This window comes from Pogoniulus pusillus, chromosome 11, assembly GCF_015220805.1.
Source record: "Pogoniulus pusillus isolate bPogPus1 chromosome 11, bPogPus1.pri, whole genome shotgun sequence".
Classification (NCBI taxonomy): Eukaryota; Metazoa; Chordata; class Aves; order Piciformes; family Lybiidae; genus Pogoniulus; species Pogoniulus pusillus.
The window spans coordinates 8335477-8351712 of record NC_087274.1 but is presented as its reverse complement, the minus strand read 5'-3'; the positions used below and the strand labels follow the sequence as shown (position 1 = coordinate 8351712).

Genomic DNA, 16236 nt, shown 5'->3' with positions numbered 1-16236 from the left:
GACCATGGCACCAAGTGCCACGTCCAACCTTGCCTTGAAGTGCCCCAGGGACGGCGACTCCACCACCTCCCTGGGCAGCCCATTCCAATGGGAAATCACTCTCTCTGTGAAGAACTTTCTCCTCACCTCGAGCCTAAATCTCCCCTGGCACAGCCTGAGGCTGTGTCCTCTTGTTCTGGTGCTGGCCACCTGAGAGAAGAGAGCAACCTCCTCCTGGCCACAACCACCCCTCAGGTAGTTGTAGACAGCAATAAGGTCTCCCCTGAGCCTCCTCTTCTCCAGGCTAAACAATCCCAGCTCCCTCAGCCTCTCCTCGTAGGGCTGTGCTCAAGGCCTCTCACCAGCCTCGTCGCCCTTCTCTGGACACGCTCAAGCATCTCAACGTCCCTCCTAAACTGGGGGGCCCAGAACTGAACACAGTACTCAAGGTGTGGTCTAACCAGTGCAGAGTACCGGGGCAGAATGACCTCCCTGCTCCTGCTGACCACACCATTCCTGATGCAGGCCAGGATGCCACTGGCTCTCTTGGCCACCTGGGCACACTGCTGGCTCATGTTCAGGCGGGTATCAATCAGTACCCCCAGATCCCTCTCTCTCTGGCTGCTCTCCAGCCACTCCGACCCCAGCCTGTGTCTCTGCATGGCGTTGTTGTAGCCAAAGTGCAGCACCCTGCACTTGGAGCTATTGAACCCCATCCCATTGGACTCTGCCCATCTGTAGAACCCTACGTTTTTGCTTTGCCTGCGTCCCTAAATTTAAACTGTTACCAAACGACATCAAGTTTATATTTGCAAAAGAAAAAAAATTATCTTTAAAAAAACATCGTTCTGAGGAGCAAGAAGAGAATGAAGTATTTTAAGGCGTTTTAAAAACTCATTTTCTACTCCATGTAACCACACGTGCGGGACCTGCCCCTCTGGGCTGCTCTCCTCTACTGGGCAGCCGCAGCCTCTCCAGAGCTCCCCGGCAGGCACACAGGGACAGCAGGAGGTGAGCTGGAGTGCTGCAGCCGCTCAGGACTTGAGTCCCCACACCCGCGGCTCGCCGCCCGCCCAGGCGTTCCCTCCCCGCCCGGGCCTCGGGCCTGACACGTACCACCTGGACAGCGCAGCCTCGCTCCGCCGGCGCCCGAGGGGGCACAGGGCGGTGGGTTGCGGGGGCACTCCCGTCGGCTCTCCCCGCCTCCGCCATGGCGGTCTCCGCCCCTTAGGGAGGAGGGGGGTGACACCCCGGAACGCCCTGAAGGAGCCGGCGCTGCCGGCCGGGCGTGCGGGTGTCTGAGAGGCACCGCTGTGGGGTGCTACCCACTCCCCACCCCGCTTTCTCTGGAGAAATTCCCCACGGGGGGCAGCGCACCCCTCTTCCCCCGCTCCCGGTTGCGCCGCCGCAGCCGCTTCGTCCACCTCAAGCCTGCCCCGTCCGCACTCTGGGAAGCTACAGCGAGCGAAACGGCGACAGAGATGGCGGCTGGAGAGGCCGGAAGCGCTGGGCCGCGCGGCGGCTAGGAAGGCGGCGGGCAGCGAACGCTGAGGGGAGGGCGGAAGCAGCTGGGGCCGAGCCGCGCTGTGAGGGCAGCTTCGCCTTCGGCCTGCAGGCGCTCTGCGGGCGCATCGCCGACCCCTGCCCCTCGTTGGAGCAGGCTGCCTCAGACAGCGTCTTCTGTGTAGCCCTCTAAAGTGCGGCTTCGCCTCCAGCGTGCCCCTGGCCCGGCCCAGGGTGCGCTGGTGAGGCGGTGGCAGGGCTGAAGGGCCGCTAGGGAGACACTGATTGCTTGGGCGAATGGTGTCTGCAGTTGCCTACCTGTTCTCTAATTACACTTTGCCACTTGCATCTCTCTACCCAGCGCTTTCTTGAACAAGACAAGTCTGTTCAGTGCTACCAATGCCTTTTTTATTTCGGGTTGTTATTTAATAACATTCAGAAGCAGGAAAGTACTTGGTGGTGGTAAGATTTATCGACCACTTACCCAAACTAGAAACGTGCAACCACTTAACTCCCTTGAAAGTATTCACAACTCAAAGGGCTCGCAAGAGCAGGCTGCACACAGCAACCTATTCAGAAATCTTAATTTTTGCACAAAGCAATCTTTGTTGGGCAAAACGCTGAGATTATCCCCTGTTTATCTGAAGAGCCTGTTGAACAGCTAGACAATTCAAGCAGCAAACAGAGCAGAGTTATCTTAAAATGTTTATTGGCACACCAATCTGAGAACTGAGGAGGTGAGGAAGACAGCCAAGCAGTAATTCACCCTTTGGAATCTATTTCAAATTATCTACACAGCTTCTCTCCATCCAGCCTGAGTTTAATCTCTCTGTGAACAGCACTGCTAAATATGATCATTTCTTTTCCTCCCTGGCGACGAAGGCTGCTTGTGCTTTCATGTTGCCTGCATGCCTTGCTTTATCTAAGAAAGTGTAGCAGGGTATTGCTTTACTTGAGCTGAGCCAAACAAAAGTCCTAGTCAGGGACCAGACCTTCATTATGCAGAGCAAAGCCCATGCTGACTTCCCCCCCCCCCCCCCCCAAAAAAAAAGAGAGAACCAATCAAAACCACTAGAAATGTTTTCTGAGTTACGTTTTGTAGCTGACCACAGAGGGTAATTAAACACAAACACCTACTTCAAGCTGATTTTCATTTGGGAGGATATTGGACAGACTTTTAAAGGCCCACAAGCGTTCCAAAACTGTTCAGTAGGATTTTCAGCATAACCTAAACGTCTTAACTTCCACTGTGAGGTTGTTACCTACTGGCTTTTGAAGATCTTGGAGCCACCGCTCTGTTCTTGAGCAACCAAGCATTGTTTTTTCTGAAAACAGTCCCTAGTTTTGGTGTCTGTTCTTCTTTCATGTGGGTCAGAATGGAAAGAGATCTCCTAATGCTGTCATGACAAACACATAGAAACAAGCAAAAATTGTTTGGTCCTAGTTGTACTTCCAATTGCTCTGAAGATGTTTCCAAGCGGTGTGGAAGAGCACACGAAGCTGTTTTTGCAACTAAATGCATGTATCAAAGACATTTCACATCACACTATTCTTTAGCCTTTATTCCTGATAAAGTCATCTCTTGAGGATTGTTGTTATGAATATATATATTCATATGTTATGAATATATGCATTCATATGTTATGAATATATGCTTTGCAAATTCTGGGGGGTATTCCTCATCTTGGCTGAAAGACACCCAAAAAGCTATTTTGCTGTCTTTACATTCACCTTTGTCATTTAAAAACTGGCACAGACTAATTCTAGTGTAGGCAACTTAGATCTACCGACTTGAGAAGACAGACCTCAACTGATGCCCCTAGGAGCTGGTTTCCTGATTTGTTGTTTCTGTTTGTTTTAATAATGTTTTCTTGTGAATGGTATTGCAGAGATTATTCAGGTCAAGTCATCCTGAGTTTAGTTTCTTTTTGAAAAGGTCAAATTGTAATTGAGGTATTGCAAATAAATATACCTATTGGTGTTATGGAGAGCATGGGCACCTTAATTTATATGTATCTGTATTGGAACAACAGAGTGACTAAGTATAATAGAGTTTTCTTCCACTACATTTGTTGCTGAATTTACAAGCTTCACTACTAAAGCATTTCCAGAGTGCACCATGTCAAAAGGATAATTCAACCAAGTAGGTAAAATATTCAGCTTAGAGCCAGTTTTGAAGCCATTTCTATTGAAAGAATGCTTTGAGCTTCCAAAAAAGCTCAGTTATTCTCATAAAACATCACAGTTCAGTGGCAAGAAAAAAAAGAGATGCAGTAATTCTCATTATACTACTGCAGGGCAGAATGGGACTTCAGAAGCTCATCTAGTCCTGCCCTCCTAAGACAGGATCAACTCTGTCATTCCTCTTACTCAGCAGCTATCCTCCAATAATGGAGGCCTCCTAACATCCTCAGACCATTTATGACAGTCCTCACTTTCTTAACCCTTGGAAAGAATTTTTTCATAATCAACCTAGATTTTGCTGTGATTTCCAAACCCCCTCAAATTTGTCAGGCTGAGATATTTTCACCCAAGCAGAAAAATCCAGACACCTGCCACCTTTGTGGCTTTAGAGCTGTTGAGCCTGAGCCTAATACAGAACTTTCCCTTTTTACATAGAAGCTTTTTTTCTACCTTCCTCCTTCCACTAACTGAAGCCTCCACTTCCCAAAGCAAAATTTCTCAGTCTGAGTCCTCTGTTAGTAACAGGAATTAAAGTATTTTCCCTTTGACAAAAATGATCCTTCTTTCCTCCTACCTTAGTTGATTCAGCACTTTGACCAGGCTTCAAGTCAGATGTGAAAAATATTGCTGAGCTATTTTTACGAATCAACCTTAGGACCTTATCCTGCTTTTCTGTAGGCCTAAAAAAAGATACTCATTTCACAATCAAACACACTGAGTCAACAGAAAAGAGGAGGCCAGTAACCTGCCACAGATAAGACTGGACTGTCTCATAAAGGGGACAGCCCAACATCCCTTAAGCTTCTGATCTAAGAGGCTCCCCCGACCCCCTCCTTCGGGGGTCCCTGATAGCCCTCTCCCGAGGGTTTTTATCCCCTGCAGCTGTGTGCCTTCTCAGCTGCTTTCTTGCTAATGCCTAACTTAACCCTTTCTTTGCCTGAGAGGACTTGCAAACCCTCTCCCAAATCCACCCTGCACACGGAAAAAAAGTTATTCCTTTCCTCTGCATAGCCACAACTTACATACTTGCAAACTGTTGTTATGTTTCCTTACTATCCTGATCTCTTGTTTAGGCTAAGTTCATCTGATTCATTTAGTCCTTCCTGATTGGTCCTGCTATGGACCTCTGTTTATTCTCATCACTCTCCTCTGGATTCTTTCTGGGCATTTTGCATCTGGAGAATGAGACCCAGCACCAGACTTAGTGCTCTTGCTGAGGCTGTACCAGTGCTGGGCAGAACAGGATTACTGCCCATGTCTTGTGAGCCATACTCCTGTTTGCACAGCTTAGTGCAGTGTTTGCCTTTTTCACAATGGCTTGACACTGTTGACTCCTAATCAGCTTGTGATCTATTATATCCCCTAGATCTTTTTCTGCATGAGGGAAACAGTATTTTAGCAGTTTTATTCCAGGCAGCCACATGAGAAGAAAATGACTGAAGTAGTGTGAGTGAGATTATCTGCTTTGTGCTTCAATACTAGAATTGTTTACTGGTTTCCAATTAGTTACATGTGTACATCCTGTTAAGGGAGCCACACAAGCATTGCTAATACCTTCCTTGGGCCTTCAGAGCTTTTATTTCTAATGGGGACTAGTACCTAAGACTTATTTGGGCCAATTTCCCTGTGTACCCAAGACTTCAAATGCTGGGCTGAAAGTGCAGAGCTAATTGCTTTGAAGAAAACTCCTTCTAATGTAGATGTGGTGAGTTTGAATAAGCTCACTGGAAAATACTGTTGCTCTCTAGAGGAGAGGTCTTTCTCTCTTTGAAACCTTAGCTGTTGTTGCAGAGGATGTTGCTGTTGCTTGTTTCTTTTTTAAAAATGAGTCAGTCTGAAGAAGGCTGAGGTTGTCCTTAGGAGTTGGAGAATGTCACAAATATTTTGTTAACAGGAGTACTGGACTTAGGTGCCTTTATGGGTGAACTAGAAAGGTCCCATTCATTTCAGTACCAGTCCACACCTCCAAACATAGACTCTTCTTGACCACTACCAGTCATCCAGCTCCCTGTGTATTTGCATTTTATGTTCTCTTCTCAGTCTGCTGGGCCACACTGCGATGTTGTGCAGGTTCCTTGCTCTGCTTGAGCCATTCTGATTACTGCTGTAATTCAGGCTGTAGAGAAAAAGCTCTGTGTTTGGTGTGGTTTTGTGACAGAAGGACTGCATGGCGTAAGGTAGTGGCAAGGGAGAGGCACAGTTCTTCCACAGAATTGAACAAGTTCACTGCAGGTTTTTCTTTGCCTAGGGCTTCAATAATTGAGCAATGTTATGCAAAGTTGAGTTTTGGTTTGGCAGTTTTTTCTTAAAGGATATAAAGCTGTATTTGAAAAATACCTCCAAAAAAAAAAATCTTTACTTTCTAACTGGTGAAATCTGCTGAAGAATCCAGTGATTGGCAACTGATTATGGTCTAACCACCTCAGTTTATACAGTTTGGTTTTGTTATTAAGTAACCAGTCTGAAACCCAGTAAAGTAATAATGGTATTTTCCTTACTTATCCAAAAAGCTTTATAAGTAAGTTATTTGGGGGGGGGGGGGGGGGGGAGGGGGGAAATAGTCTTATTTACAAAAGATAGGAAGACTCAGATAATGGAAATAAATAAAAGTTAGCCTTGAGATCCCATTTTCCTAATCTTGACAAGTTCCTGTGTGCCACAAGTGATAACTCTTGAGAATCAAAGCTCCTACTTGAAGAAGAATAAACCTTCAGAGCATTTACTCTAGATTGTTTTTCAAAAATCATACCTCTCTTTGATCTTCTTGATGACTGAAAGATGAAACACTTATGAAACATAGTTATGCCAGAGAGCCGAGGAAAGTAGGTGGATTTGTGTATTTCCCAAAGATTCACTGGTAAATTCAGGCTGTCCACAGTCAGAATTTTGTTGAACTTCAGTACCTTTGGGAGATTAAACTTCTTTGTGTTTAAGTACAGGAAGCATCTGACGTTTTAAGATGGGAAAGTGCTTAAACAAATAAATCATATCCCTACAAAGGAATGTATACAGAGCAGGAACTGGGATGTGTATAATACACAGAAATCCACAAGACAATGTATTGCATGCACATCTTTATATGATATACAGACAGGAAGGGAAATGAGTAATATTTTGAATTATGAGTTAGCCAAAGGCCTCCAAAGAAAAGACTGCAAGAATTGTATAGCTCTAGAGAATACAGCAGCATTTACTTAATACAGCAGCATTTACTTAATACATCTTCATTGAGAATGGAATTCAATAGGTTCCTTAAATCTTTCTCCTACCTTATAAAAGACATCTTATGATATCATACCTTTTTGTGTCTTTCAGTGTCATTCTTAAAATACTAATCTGCTCTGAAAAGTGGGTCTTAAATTACATTTTATTGTGACTAATTCAATTTCAGTTTTGTTTACTTTTCCAAGATTGTTTTTTCCATTTTCCTACCAATGCCAGTCCTTCAGGCTCACCCAGCGGCATGAAATCCAAGGTTCTTTCAGGTTTGTGCATCTTCAGTAAAACAGATTTTACAGCTTCATTAAAGTTAATCATACTGCTGATAACACAAAGGCTGACATAGTGAGCTGCTTACTCCCTTACAGCTGTATTGGCTGCGTGTTGTAAAAGAGTAGTAAAGATGTGCTTCTTGTCAGAAAATTGACCAGATGTGAGCAGAACAGAGACAGGAAACTGTTCTCATTCAATGAAAAGCTGTTACTCTGGTTTTTATGTGCTTTTTTTTCTGAATATAACTCTTCTCAAAGCCAGGAAGGCATTTGAACAGCTGACAAATATGGTCCTAACCTGAGGACCTTCAGGTCTATGAGGAAACAAGCCAAGAAGCTGTTCAAATGGTATCTGTGATGGCTTCTTACTATCTGGTCTGTGGGAAAGATGGAGGCATAACCCCAGTCTGAGATCATCTGTCAAGTCAAACCTCATGACAGACATTCTCATTTTGGGCCAGTAAGCTCAAGCTGTGGGGAGCAGGAGGTGACAAACTCACCAGGCTCTCAGGTCTGCGCAGCACTTGTGCTTTTCCCTGGCTTCAGGGGAGCTGAGAAGTCTCTCCTATGGATCAGGAGAGACTAAGGGGACTGCTTGCATTGAGGCTTGTTGGAGGACAAGGAAATGAAGAAGGTCTGGAGCACTTTAGACCTCAGCAAATCTGTCTGTATTAGAATCTTTACAAAAGATGGTATCAATTCACAGTAATTCTGTGTGAATAAACTGACAGCTGTGTCAAGTTGGTTTGGTTCTTTTAGGTAAGGTTATCTTCAGTGACGTAATGCTACAGATAGAATTTGGCTATTGAAAGTGTTTTAGAAGTAGGTCTATGAAGGTTACATTGTTGTGCTAGCAGGATGTAAGAGATGACACTACATTATTTCATTGTCTGGAGGCTCTCTGGTAACATCATCCTGATGCCATCAGAACACTCAGCTAACCATAGACAAAAGACTCTGCTTCTCCTGCCCTGTGACAAAATCTCTTACTCGTCTGCTTCTGCTGAAGACTCTTATTTTTCCACAATCAACCCAGTTCCCTAACTTCTAGGTAAACTTTCCCTTCCCAAATAGGGTGTTTCTTTACTGCAGTCATAGAATCATAGAATCAACCAGGTTGGAAGAGACCTCTAAGATCATCCAGTCCAACCTATTACCCAGCCCTGTCCAATCAATTAGACCATGACACTAAGTGCCTCATCCAGGTTTTTTTTTAACACCTCCAGGGACAGCGACTCCACCACCTCCCTCCCCCAGCACAACTAGAAACTATGTCCCCTTGTTGTGTCCTCCCCTCTTGGGAAGCCAAGATCCTATTTTTTCCTTCAAGTAAAATCAACTAAAAATAGCATTTTACTAATGCTGCTTCTTATGCTATGTCCAGCACTCTTGAGACAGAGTTCAAGGATATCTAGGTGTCCAGCTGCATGGATAGCACTGGCCTAGAAGCAGATCCTGTAGGTATTTAAATCCTGGGGCATCTGTATATTCTTATGAGTAGATTTGTTTTGTTTTAAAACCTCCAACAGTACTAAGCTGTATTGGTTACTGTTCTCATTTAGGTTCTCAGGTTATTTATGCCCCCAACAACCCATTTGTGTGCCAGTTGTGGTTATTATGCACATAAACTTGAACTTTGACATTTCATACTGTTGGGGAACCCTGGTATGTGCATTCCTTTATCTTCCCACCATCCCTGCAGTTGCTCTTCATTACTGTCAGTGCTAATTAGTTAGAAAACTGCATTCCATTTTGTTTGGACCAATTAACTGCTTGGAGAGAATGGCTCTTCTAGGATTCCTGCTATCTGTGTATCATCAGCCATCATCTACTGAGTCATTAAATAAACCTGATCTCTGCTGTGCTTTTCAAAGCAGCAAATTCTTGTTTCTCAGTTGACTAACTTGCAAAAACTCTTCATGGTTTTGGGAATCACTCTCTTATGACAATTAAAGGGGAAAAGACCTAGTGTAGGCAGTAAAATAACAGCTGTTGTATGAGTTATTACCATAATTACATGCATTTTCATGTGTTTAGGATGCCATCTTCCTAAATCCCAGGGAAGAAGAATACCAGTGGAGGAAACAGTCCTTGTGCTGCTTCAATATTGTGACTTGCAGCCTGTCTGAAAGCATAACAAAGACTTGATTGTGCAAGTGCCCAGCTGATCCAACAAGCAATGAATAAGTGAGCAATGGTCAACAGTGAAGGAGTGGATATCACAGAGGGCAATTCAAAAAGGTTATAGGGCTGAAAAGTGAGGGAGGTGTGAAGTGAAATGAAATAGAACTAGAGACACAAAGACCATCATCCATTTGGCTTAGTTCTGCTTGTTATTTTCTCGAAATGATCCAGCACTCTTGGACCAAATAGGAGGGAAAAGGAAAAAAAAAGGACTGTAAACTGGTATGAGATAAATCTTCCAGTATAGAAAGAAGTAATTTTGTTCATTCAGTCTAAATGAAAGATAATCTTAAAAGAGAATGTGATCTAACTGATCAATAAGATGTCTAGAAACCTGATTGGAAGACATGTTAGGTAGCATGAGACAGGTCACTGTTAGTAGAAGGAAGTACAGTCTGTCAGACTGTTGTGTCCAGCATCTCAGACCACATAAGGCCTGACCCAGTTTTGTCAGCATGAGACTTAGGGATAAAGGAATGAGATAGTTTGATCCATAACAAAAGACCTCCTTCAGTTCTTCATAGGAGCACAAGTATCTAGTGCCATCTAGATTCCCTTTCCTTCAAAGTCTTTTTACCCTTGGATGGATTGGATTTGATTTGGTTTCCAGTTAGATTCCTTTCTGAGAAAGCAGAAGATACACAGACATATATATTACCAAGATAGCAAAGTTCAGATTTGATACCTAACTGCTGCCTCAAGGATTTCTCCCAAAAGCATTAAAAGAAAGTTTGGGTGACCACAGCATCCTCTAAAAACATTAACATGTATTCTGGCTTCATGGTCTTTCTGAGTAAAGACACTTTCTAATTTGCTCATCATTACTTGTCAGTTTTCCTTAACTTCATGGCTTGTCTCTGTCCCTGGGACATTTCTTTCAGCCTCAGGAAGGCCTGTAACCATACCTTTGAGCTTTCCTGTTGTCTTACACTACAATAAATTGGCAGACCACAAGAAATCTGTATCACTTGATTTTCAGAGTTCCTCATCAACTAAATTCAGCATCATAATATAGAGAAATGACTCTCAGAAGGTCTTGCAAGGAACTGGGTGGAGACTTCGACAGAGAACTTAACTTGCCTCTTCCTCAGTCCACTACTTAATCAGTGAAGCATTTCTTTGGTCAGGTTTGTAGGCACCTAAATGAGAGTGTAATCTGACCTAATAAAGCTGTAATACCCAAAACATGCTTTGAGCCAAAAAAAATACCCCACCAACAAACAAATTAAAAAATCCTCCCAGAATCTGTTTCAGCAGATGCATTGTTTGTCATCTGGAAACTCTGCAAAACAGAAAGATAGCCATCTGAGCTTCAGACCTCTTTGGAGGAGCTTTCTTGCTGCTGAGCTGGGTGGTGCTAACAGAACACTGGGGTTGCAAGGCCTTTTACCCCTTCCTTCAGATACGTGTGCCCTGCAAATACTGCCACAAAGCAGCACAAAGGAGCCTGCTTTGTGGAGCAGCACAGATCTGATTTCATGATCTGATCCGTTGTTTTTCCTAAAGCAAATATGTAATAATGTCGGAATTTATGGATTAGTTAGACAATCCCTGATCTGCTTTAATCACAGTGAGTGCTGCTCCTCCCGGAACGGCGCTGGTAGGAGCACTGTGCAAGACAGGCTGGGTGTGCACAGACAGCTCTTTTACTTTGGTGCTGCAATATTTGGTAAGACATTACTCATTTAGTAAGTGACTGAGTTTAAGAAGAAATGAAAACTCATGTGCCATTAATAACAACTGGGCAAACCTCGCTGCTTTTCCTCTTGTAAAACTACCATTGATTCAGGGCAGGGGGTGGGGGGACGGGAGCAACTTTGTCATATGAAACCCACCCCATGGGCCAAATCTGGCTCACAGGAGCTTGTCAGCCTCGCTCTAAAAAATCCCTCTCATCAGATCCGAGGTTGAACTCGGCTCTGAAAAGACCTGCTGTTGAAAATTAAGTGTGAAATTTGCAAATGATGAAGTCGAATTATTTACCTTGTTAGTTCATCGTGTCTGCAAAAATATTCTCTCCCCTTCTAGTAACCTAGCAACGAATACACAGTGCACAATTATTTTTTTCACAATTTGTAGGAGAGTTGCATTAAAATGCATGTCAGTGTCTTTATTTCAAGACAGGCATATAGCAAACAAGACTGCAAATGTTTGTTTATCCTGGCAAGGGCTGGATTTGTTTAGTGTAACTCGCATTAGTTTTGTCTAAGTTCTGAAGCAGGAAGGAAAATACGTTCTTGTTTTCAGATCAGTGTTACAAATATTCTCTTTAGCTTTGTTTTTATTATGAAAAGTGACTACTAATGGATCTGGACCTTTGTGCTTTGCTATCAGATTCTCCCACCATGTACTGGAAACTTCTGATTACCTTTGAAGAACTGCTGATTGTACAGGCTGAGGCTACAGGTTGCAGACTGTATGCAGGCTGGAGGAACTGGAGAAAATTAAAAACTAAGCCAGCCAAGAGGGTACACAACAAGATAAATATCAGCTTCACCAGTGGCAGAAATTACGTTTTCTAAAACAGGAAATTAATGTTCATTAGATGGTAGAAATAAACAACTGGTCCTCTTGAAAAGGCTTCAGATTAAATGCTGGGTTTCTGAGTACTTTTTGGCAGACATTTTAAATACCTAGGTTATTGTGAAATTAAAAGAAAACATTAATTCTTGTGGATGAAATGCACAGGACTATCCCCAAAACAACAGTATGCTGAGGCCTCTTTAGAGGTTTTTGGGTTTGACTTCAGCTTTATCCGGTCTCAGGCATACATGCATGACTTAATGCCTGCAGCCCAGAGGAGTCTCTAGGCTTAGGCACTAAATCCTCTGCCTGGCTCCCCAGGTCCTGAGACAGCTTTGCTGTGTGGGATGGCAAATGATCTGTGTTTCTTAGCCATCTTTTGTGCTTTGTGTTACCTTTTTGATCCTCTCAATAGGCTGCTTGGGTCTAGACATCGTTCCCTTCATTGCTTTTCAGTTTGCTGCGCAAAGAGTGAAATGCAAATTCCTGTCTGCATGGGCTGGGTTGCAGTACAGTCGAAGGTGCTTGGAGGGGGGAGAAGTATTGAGATAAAGCCCTGGAACCATTGCCACTGTGATGCTGTGGCCCTTTGCTTAATGAAAATGGTCCTCGGTATCCTAAAGCAAGGAGTTTAGCATTATTACAAAATATAGATTTAATCTTTAGTCCACTCCTTGCCCAAGATCACACCTCACTCAGGCTCCCTCATAAGCTGCGTGTATTTTAGCTGGCTGAGGTGCTCAAATTAGGAGTAGCATAGCCGGGAGTGTAGTCTCCCTCTGCAGTCAGCATGGAAAGGCAGGTGCTTGCAGAAGGTGATTCAGCTCTCACCTGGGCTGAGTCACTTGGCTTTGCAGGGGCTTCGCTTCTGGGGTACCCACGGGAGGAGAGTACACCTGGCTTCCCTACTTCAGCTCCAGAGTCAGCCATTGCTCCACGTCTATGAGATGGAAATAAAGAACATGAGCAGAAAGGGACATTTATTTGCCAGCAACTCCTAAGAGTAGAAATTTAAAACCCAAAATATACACATTAGCCAAACTACTGATTTGCCTCTAATGCCAAAGAATTCGTGGCAAATAAGGAAGGTCACTGCCTGCAGAGATAGCATCCCTCCCTGCTATTACACACCCTCACGCAGCAAGAGCCGATAGATGTAACTTCAGGTACACCCACTGGTTTGGCCACATCACAAGTCTGGGCATCTCCACTTTGTTATTTAGTTATCATGCTGTTATGTTTTGCAATTAACTTCTTCAAATAGTAATTTCCCCCACCCCCAATAGATTTTTTTTCTGTTTATCTGACAATTAAGACCGAAAATCTAAGTCTCACTTTTGTGCCTGCAGCAAAGCCCATTATTTGGGTGGGAGCCGGTGGGGATCCCAACGCAAACATCCAGAGGCGGAAGCTGGATTGTGCGTGCAGCGGGAGCTGCCAGTTCAGTGGGTAGCTGTTTGTTCCAGAGCTGCCTGTGTGTCCAAGGGGAGAGGGGCAGTTCGCTCCCAGCACTCCCCCGCCGCCTCTTTCAACACTTCTGTCATGCTGCCTTAAAATGTAATCTCTAAACTGACACTGTTCCATCAGAAATCCTGCTGTCCTGAGGCTTGATTTCAGGCATACAGTAACACCAACTTCTTCTAGGAAACATTTGGGGTTTTTTTCTTTATCTGTGTGTCGTTTTCTGTTACATTCCAAAGGCCAAAACTTTTCCATTAAAAAAAAAAAAAAGACTGTCAAGCCACGAGTAGCAGCAATTTAGGAGCAATAGGAACTATACTCGGATATTAGCACTTACACAAGTAAGCTGGAATAAGCAGAAGAATGCAGTTATGGATGAGTGTATTTAGTACTTGTAATTCCATGAAGGCAAGTTACAAAGTCCTCCCTCACTGCACACAAAGATTTCCCACTGTCTGTTCAGCTGCTGAACGTCTTCCTGTTTTCTTCTGCTTTTTCCTGTCTGGCTCCTGGATTTACCTTACAAATTCTTTCATATTGATCCTCTATTAATTTTCTATTGTCCTTTCTGTGGCTTGTTTGAATTCTTAGACCACTCTCTCCTCCCTTCTGCTTTGCCGTGCATGCTGTCTAGCTATGGCTTTGACTTTCCAGAAAATACCCTCCTTCTCCTTCCCCCTCCTCCTTTTAAAGTTTCAGATTTCCCTTCCTGGCAGCCAGTGAGGAGCTGCACACCATGCACTGGACGTTGGGTCTGCTCTGTAACCACAGGACCTGATTCACCTCCTGCAAGCTGAGTAGCATGAAAATAAATCAGCTGAGACAGAGCTGGTTGGGAGTTGCAAAACACGGGGACACATGGTGAAACCAACACACGGGCTGGGTAATGACCAGCATGGCTCTCAAGGAGTTTGCAGTTCTCCCCTGTATATTCCCTATGGGACAGCAATGCTGAGTGAGACCTTTCAACAGATTAGCTGTGCCACACTGTTTAAACTGGCTTTGCATGTTCAGCTGAGATGTGCTTAACCCAAAATCCTGCATCTTAAAGCATTGTGCCTTCCGGCTGGGTCTCAGCTTGGCAGCAGAATTTTGTCCCTAATACCTAGGATCTAAGAGCAGCCATGCTTTGAAGGAAATGTAAGTCCAGATCTAAGCTTGAACCCATCTCTAATCAGCACTTGATTTTGTTTTCTCCACATCTGAACATTTGAGTACTGAAAGGAATTAGTCATCTCTCCTTCAACAGGTTCTCCTGCAGCTGCCTGTTCTCAAGTCTTTAAAAATCACCACTCTATGTGCCAGCATTTGTAGCTGCCACAAGCAAATACTTAAAGTGAATCTAGAAGCAAGTGTCTGAAGCGACTGTGTAGATCCTCATCTTTGAGATGCTTCTTGAGGAAGGCAGTGGAGCTTTATTGGGGTTGAAGTGTTGGAGCGTATGAAGCTGTTTCCAGAACCTGTATCTCCAGTCCTGCCACATTAGGCCAGTATAGTAACGTAGTGGCTTCTTGTTTTCAGAGCAGTGTGAAGCCTTCACTACAGAGGATTTATGTTTCCTTTAGACATTATACAATATTTTCCTCCCAGATTTCAGTGAAGTTCTGCTCCTTCTGAATCGTAAATGTAAAAAAAAAAATTACTGTTCAGAATGTTCTCTCTTGAAAAGATGTTTGCTTTTCACAGCTCAAACAGAAAACAGCTCAGTGCATCCAAAAGCTGCCTCACCCTTTGAGCGTGTTCCCAGATCTCAGCCAAGAGCACTACTATGGAATAGCTGTGAGTAGCCGGAAGAGTATTGTGGGGATTGAGATGCAAATGAGCAAACCAAACAGCCCCAGTCGCTGCAGAGGTTCCCTATCTCCTTCTGCCCCTCACTTTTGAACCGGGGGAGGCTTAACCTGGGCACGGTTCTGCAGCCAGGAACGCAGTCCCTGCACCTACAACCCCAGGCTCTGCACCCAGAATCCTTGGCTGGCTCTACGGCCAGGATTCTGGGCTATGTGCATTTGTAAGACTCATCATCTTGGGGCAGATGGACTGTATCAGCAGCATGAAGGCACGGAGGGGTTTCCAAACCCCCCACACTGCCGTTATTTTTTCTGTGTCCTCACAACTAAATACCATCACCACCTCTGAGTTAATAGCCAGAGGCTGTACCCCCTGCAAGACAGCACAAGCTGTTCTCCATCTTAAAAGGTCCCGTTTTGAGACAGTTTCAAAAGTTCCAAGTGTAATGTGAGCAGCTGCCTGGACACTTGTTTGTTTTGTCAAATGCAGAGAGTTAGAATATTGCAACGGAAATCAGATATAGTAAGTTGGGGGTGGGGGGTGGGTTTGAGGGGCATGCAGAGGGTCGCACACATAAACACACCGGGGAATAAAGCAGTGTGATGTTTTCTCTGTATGCTTTTCTTTCCAGTATGAGGGGAGGAAGCAAAACACTCTAACAAAACCTTCTTCTAAAGAAATAATCAAGGCACTGAGCTCTAAAGCCCGTGTCACTGCACACGACCAGGAGAATACGGCATTTTGCATCACTGGGTGTTGTCATCTCTTTGCTCAGTGTTGTCCCCGCATCTAATTACATGTTTACATGCATTGCATCATTTGACATAATTACTGTAATTATGTTAATACTTCATAATCAGCAGAACAGTACCTGTAATTTACCACACAAAAACGACATGAAAAGCTAAACCCGCAGAAGGAAAGGGACACACTGTGAAGGATTTCATCCCAGGTGCAGAAGCAGGCAGGAAGCACTCAGAGCTGGGATATCCTGGCTTAGCCATCAGATCCTCCCAAGCAGCACCAGGACACTTCCCAAGATGGTTTAAATGGCACCAAGGAGTGTAAGACACGAAACTGAACAGAGTGTCAGTGTTGTCATCCATGAACTCTCACCTAG

General features: G+C 44.2%; 1 protein-coding gene across 8 annotated transcripts in view; it reads right to left on the bottom strand.

Annotated features, from left to right (window-relative positions):
- B3GNTL1 (UDP-GlcNAc:betaGal beta-1,3-N-acetylglucosaminyltransferase like 1) overlaps window positions 1-1307 on the bottom strand; it is a 124107-nt gene extending 122800 nt beyond the window's left edge. For 5 of the 8 annotated variants that reach the window (XR_010303962.1, XR_010303961.1, XM_064150867.1 and 2 more), the window contains exon 1: window positions 1096-1307. Coding sequence is in view for 5 of the 8 variants with exons in the window: in XM_064150867.1 (XP_064006937.1) it covers window positions 1096-1191 (96 nt within the window). In the remaining 3 variants the exon portion in view is untranslated. The remainder of the gene's footprint in view (window positions 1-1095) is intronic. The other 3 variants (XR_010303960.1, XM_064150869.1, XM_064150868.1) reach the window with 2 other exon arrangements.
- Between the last annotated feature and the right edge of the window lie 14929 nt (window positions 1308-16236).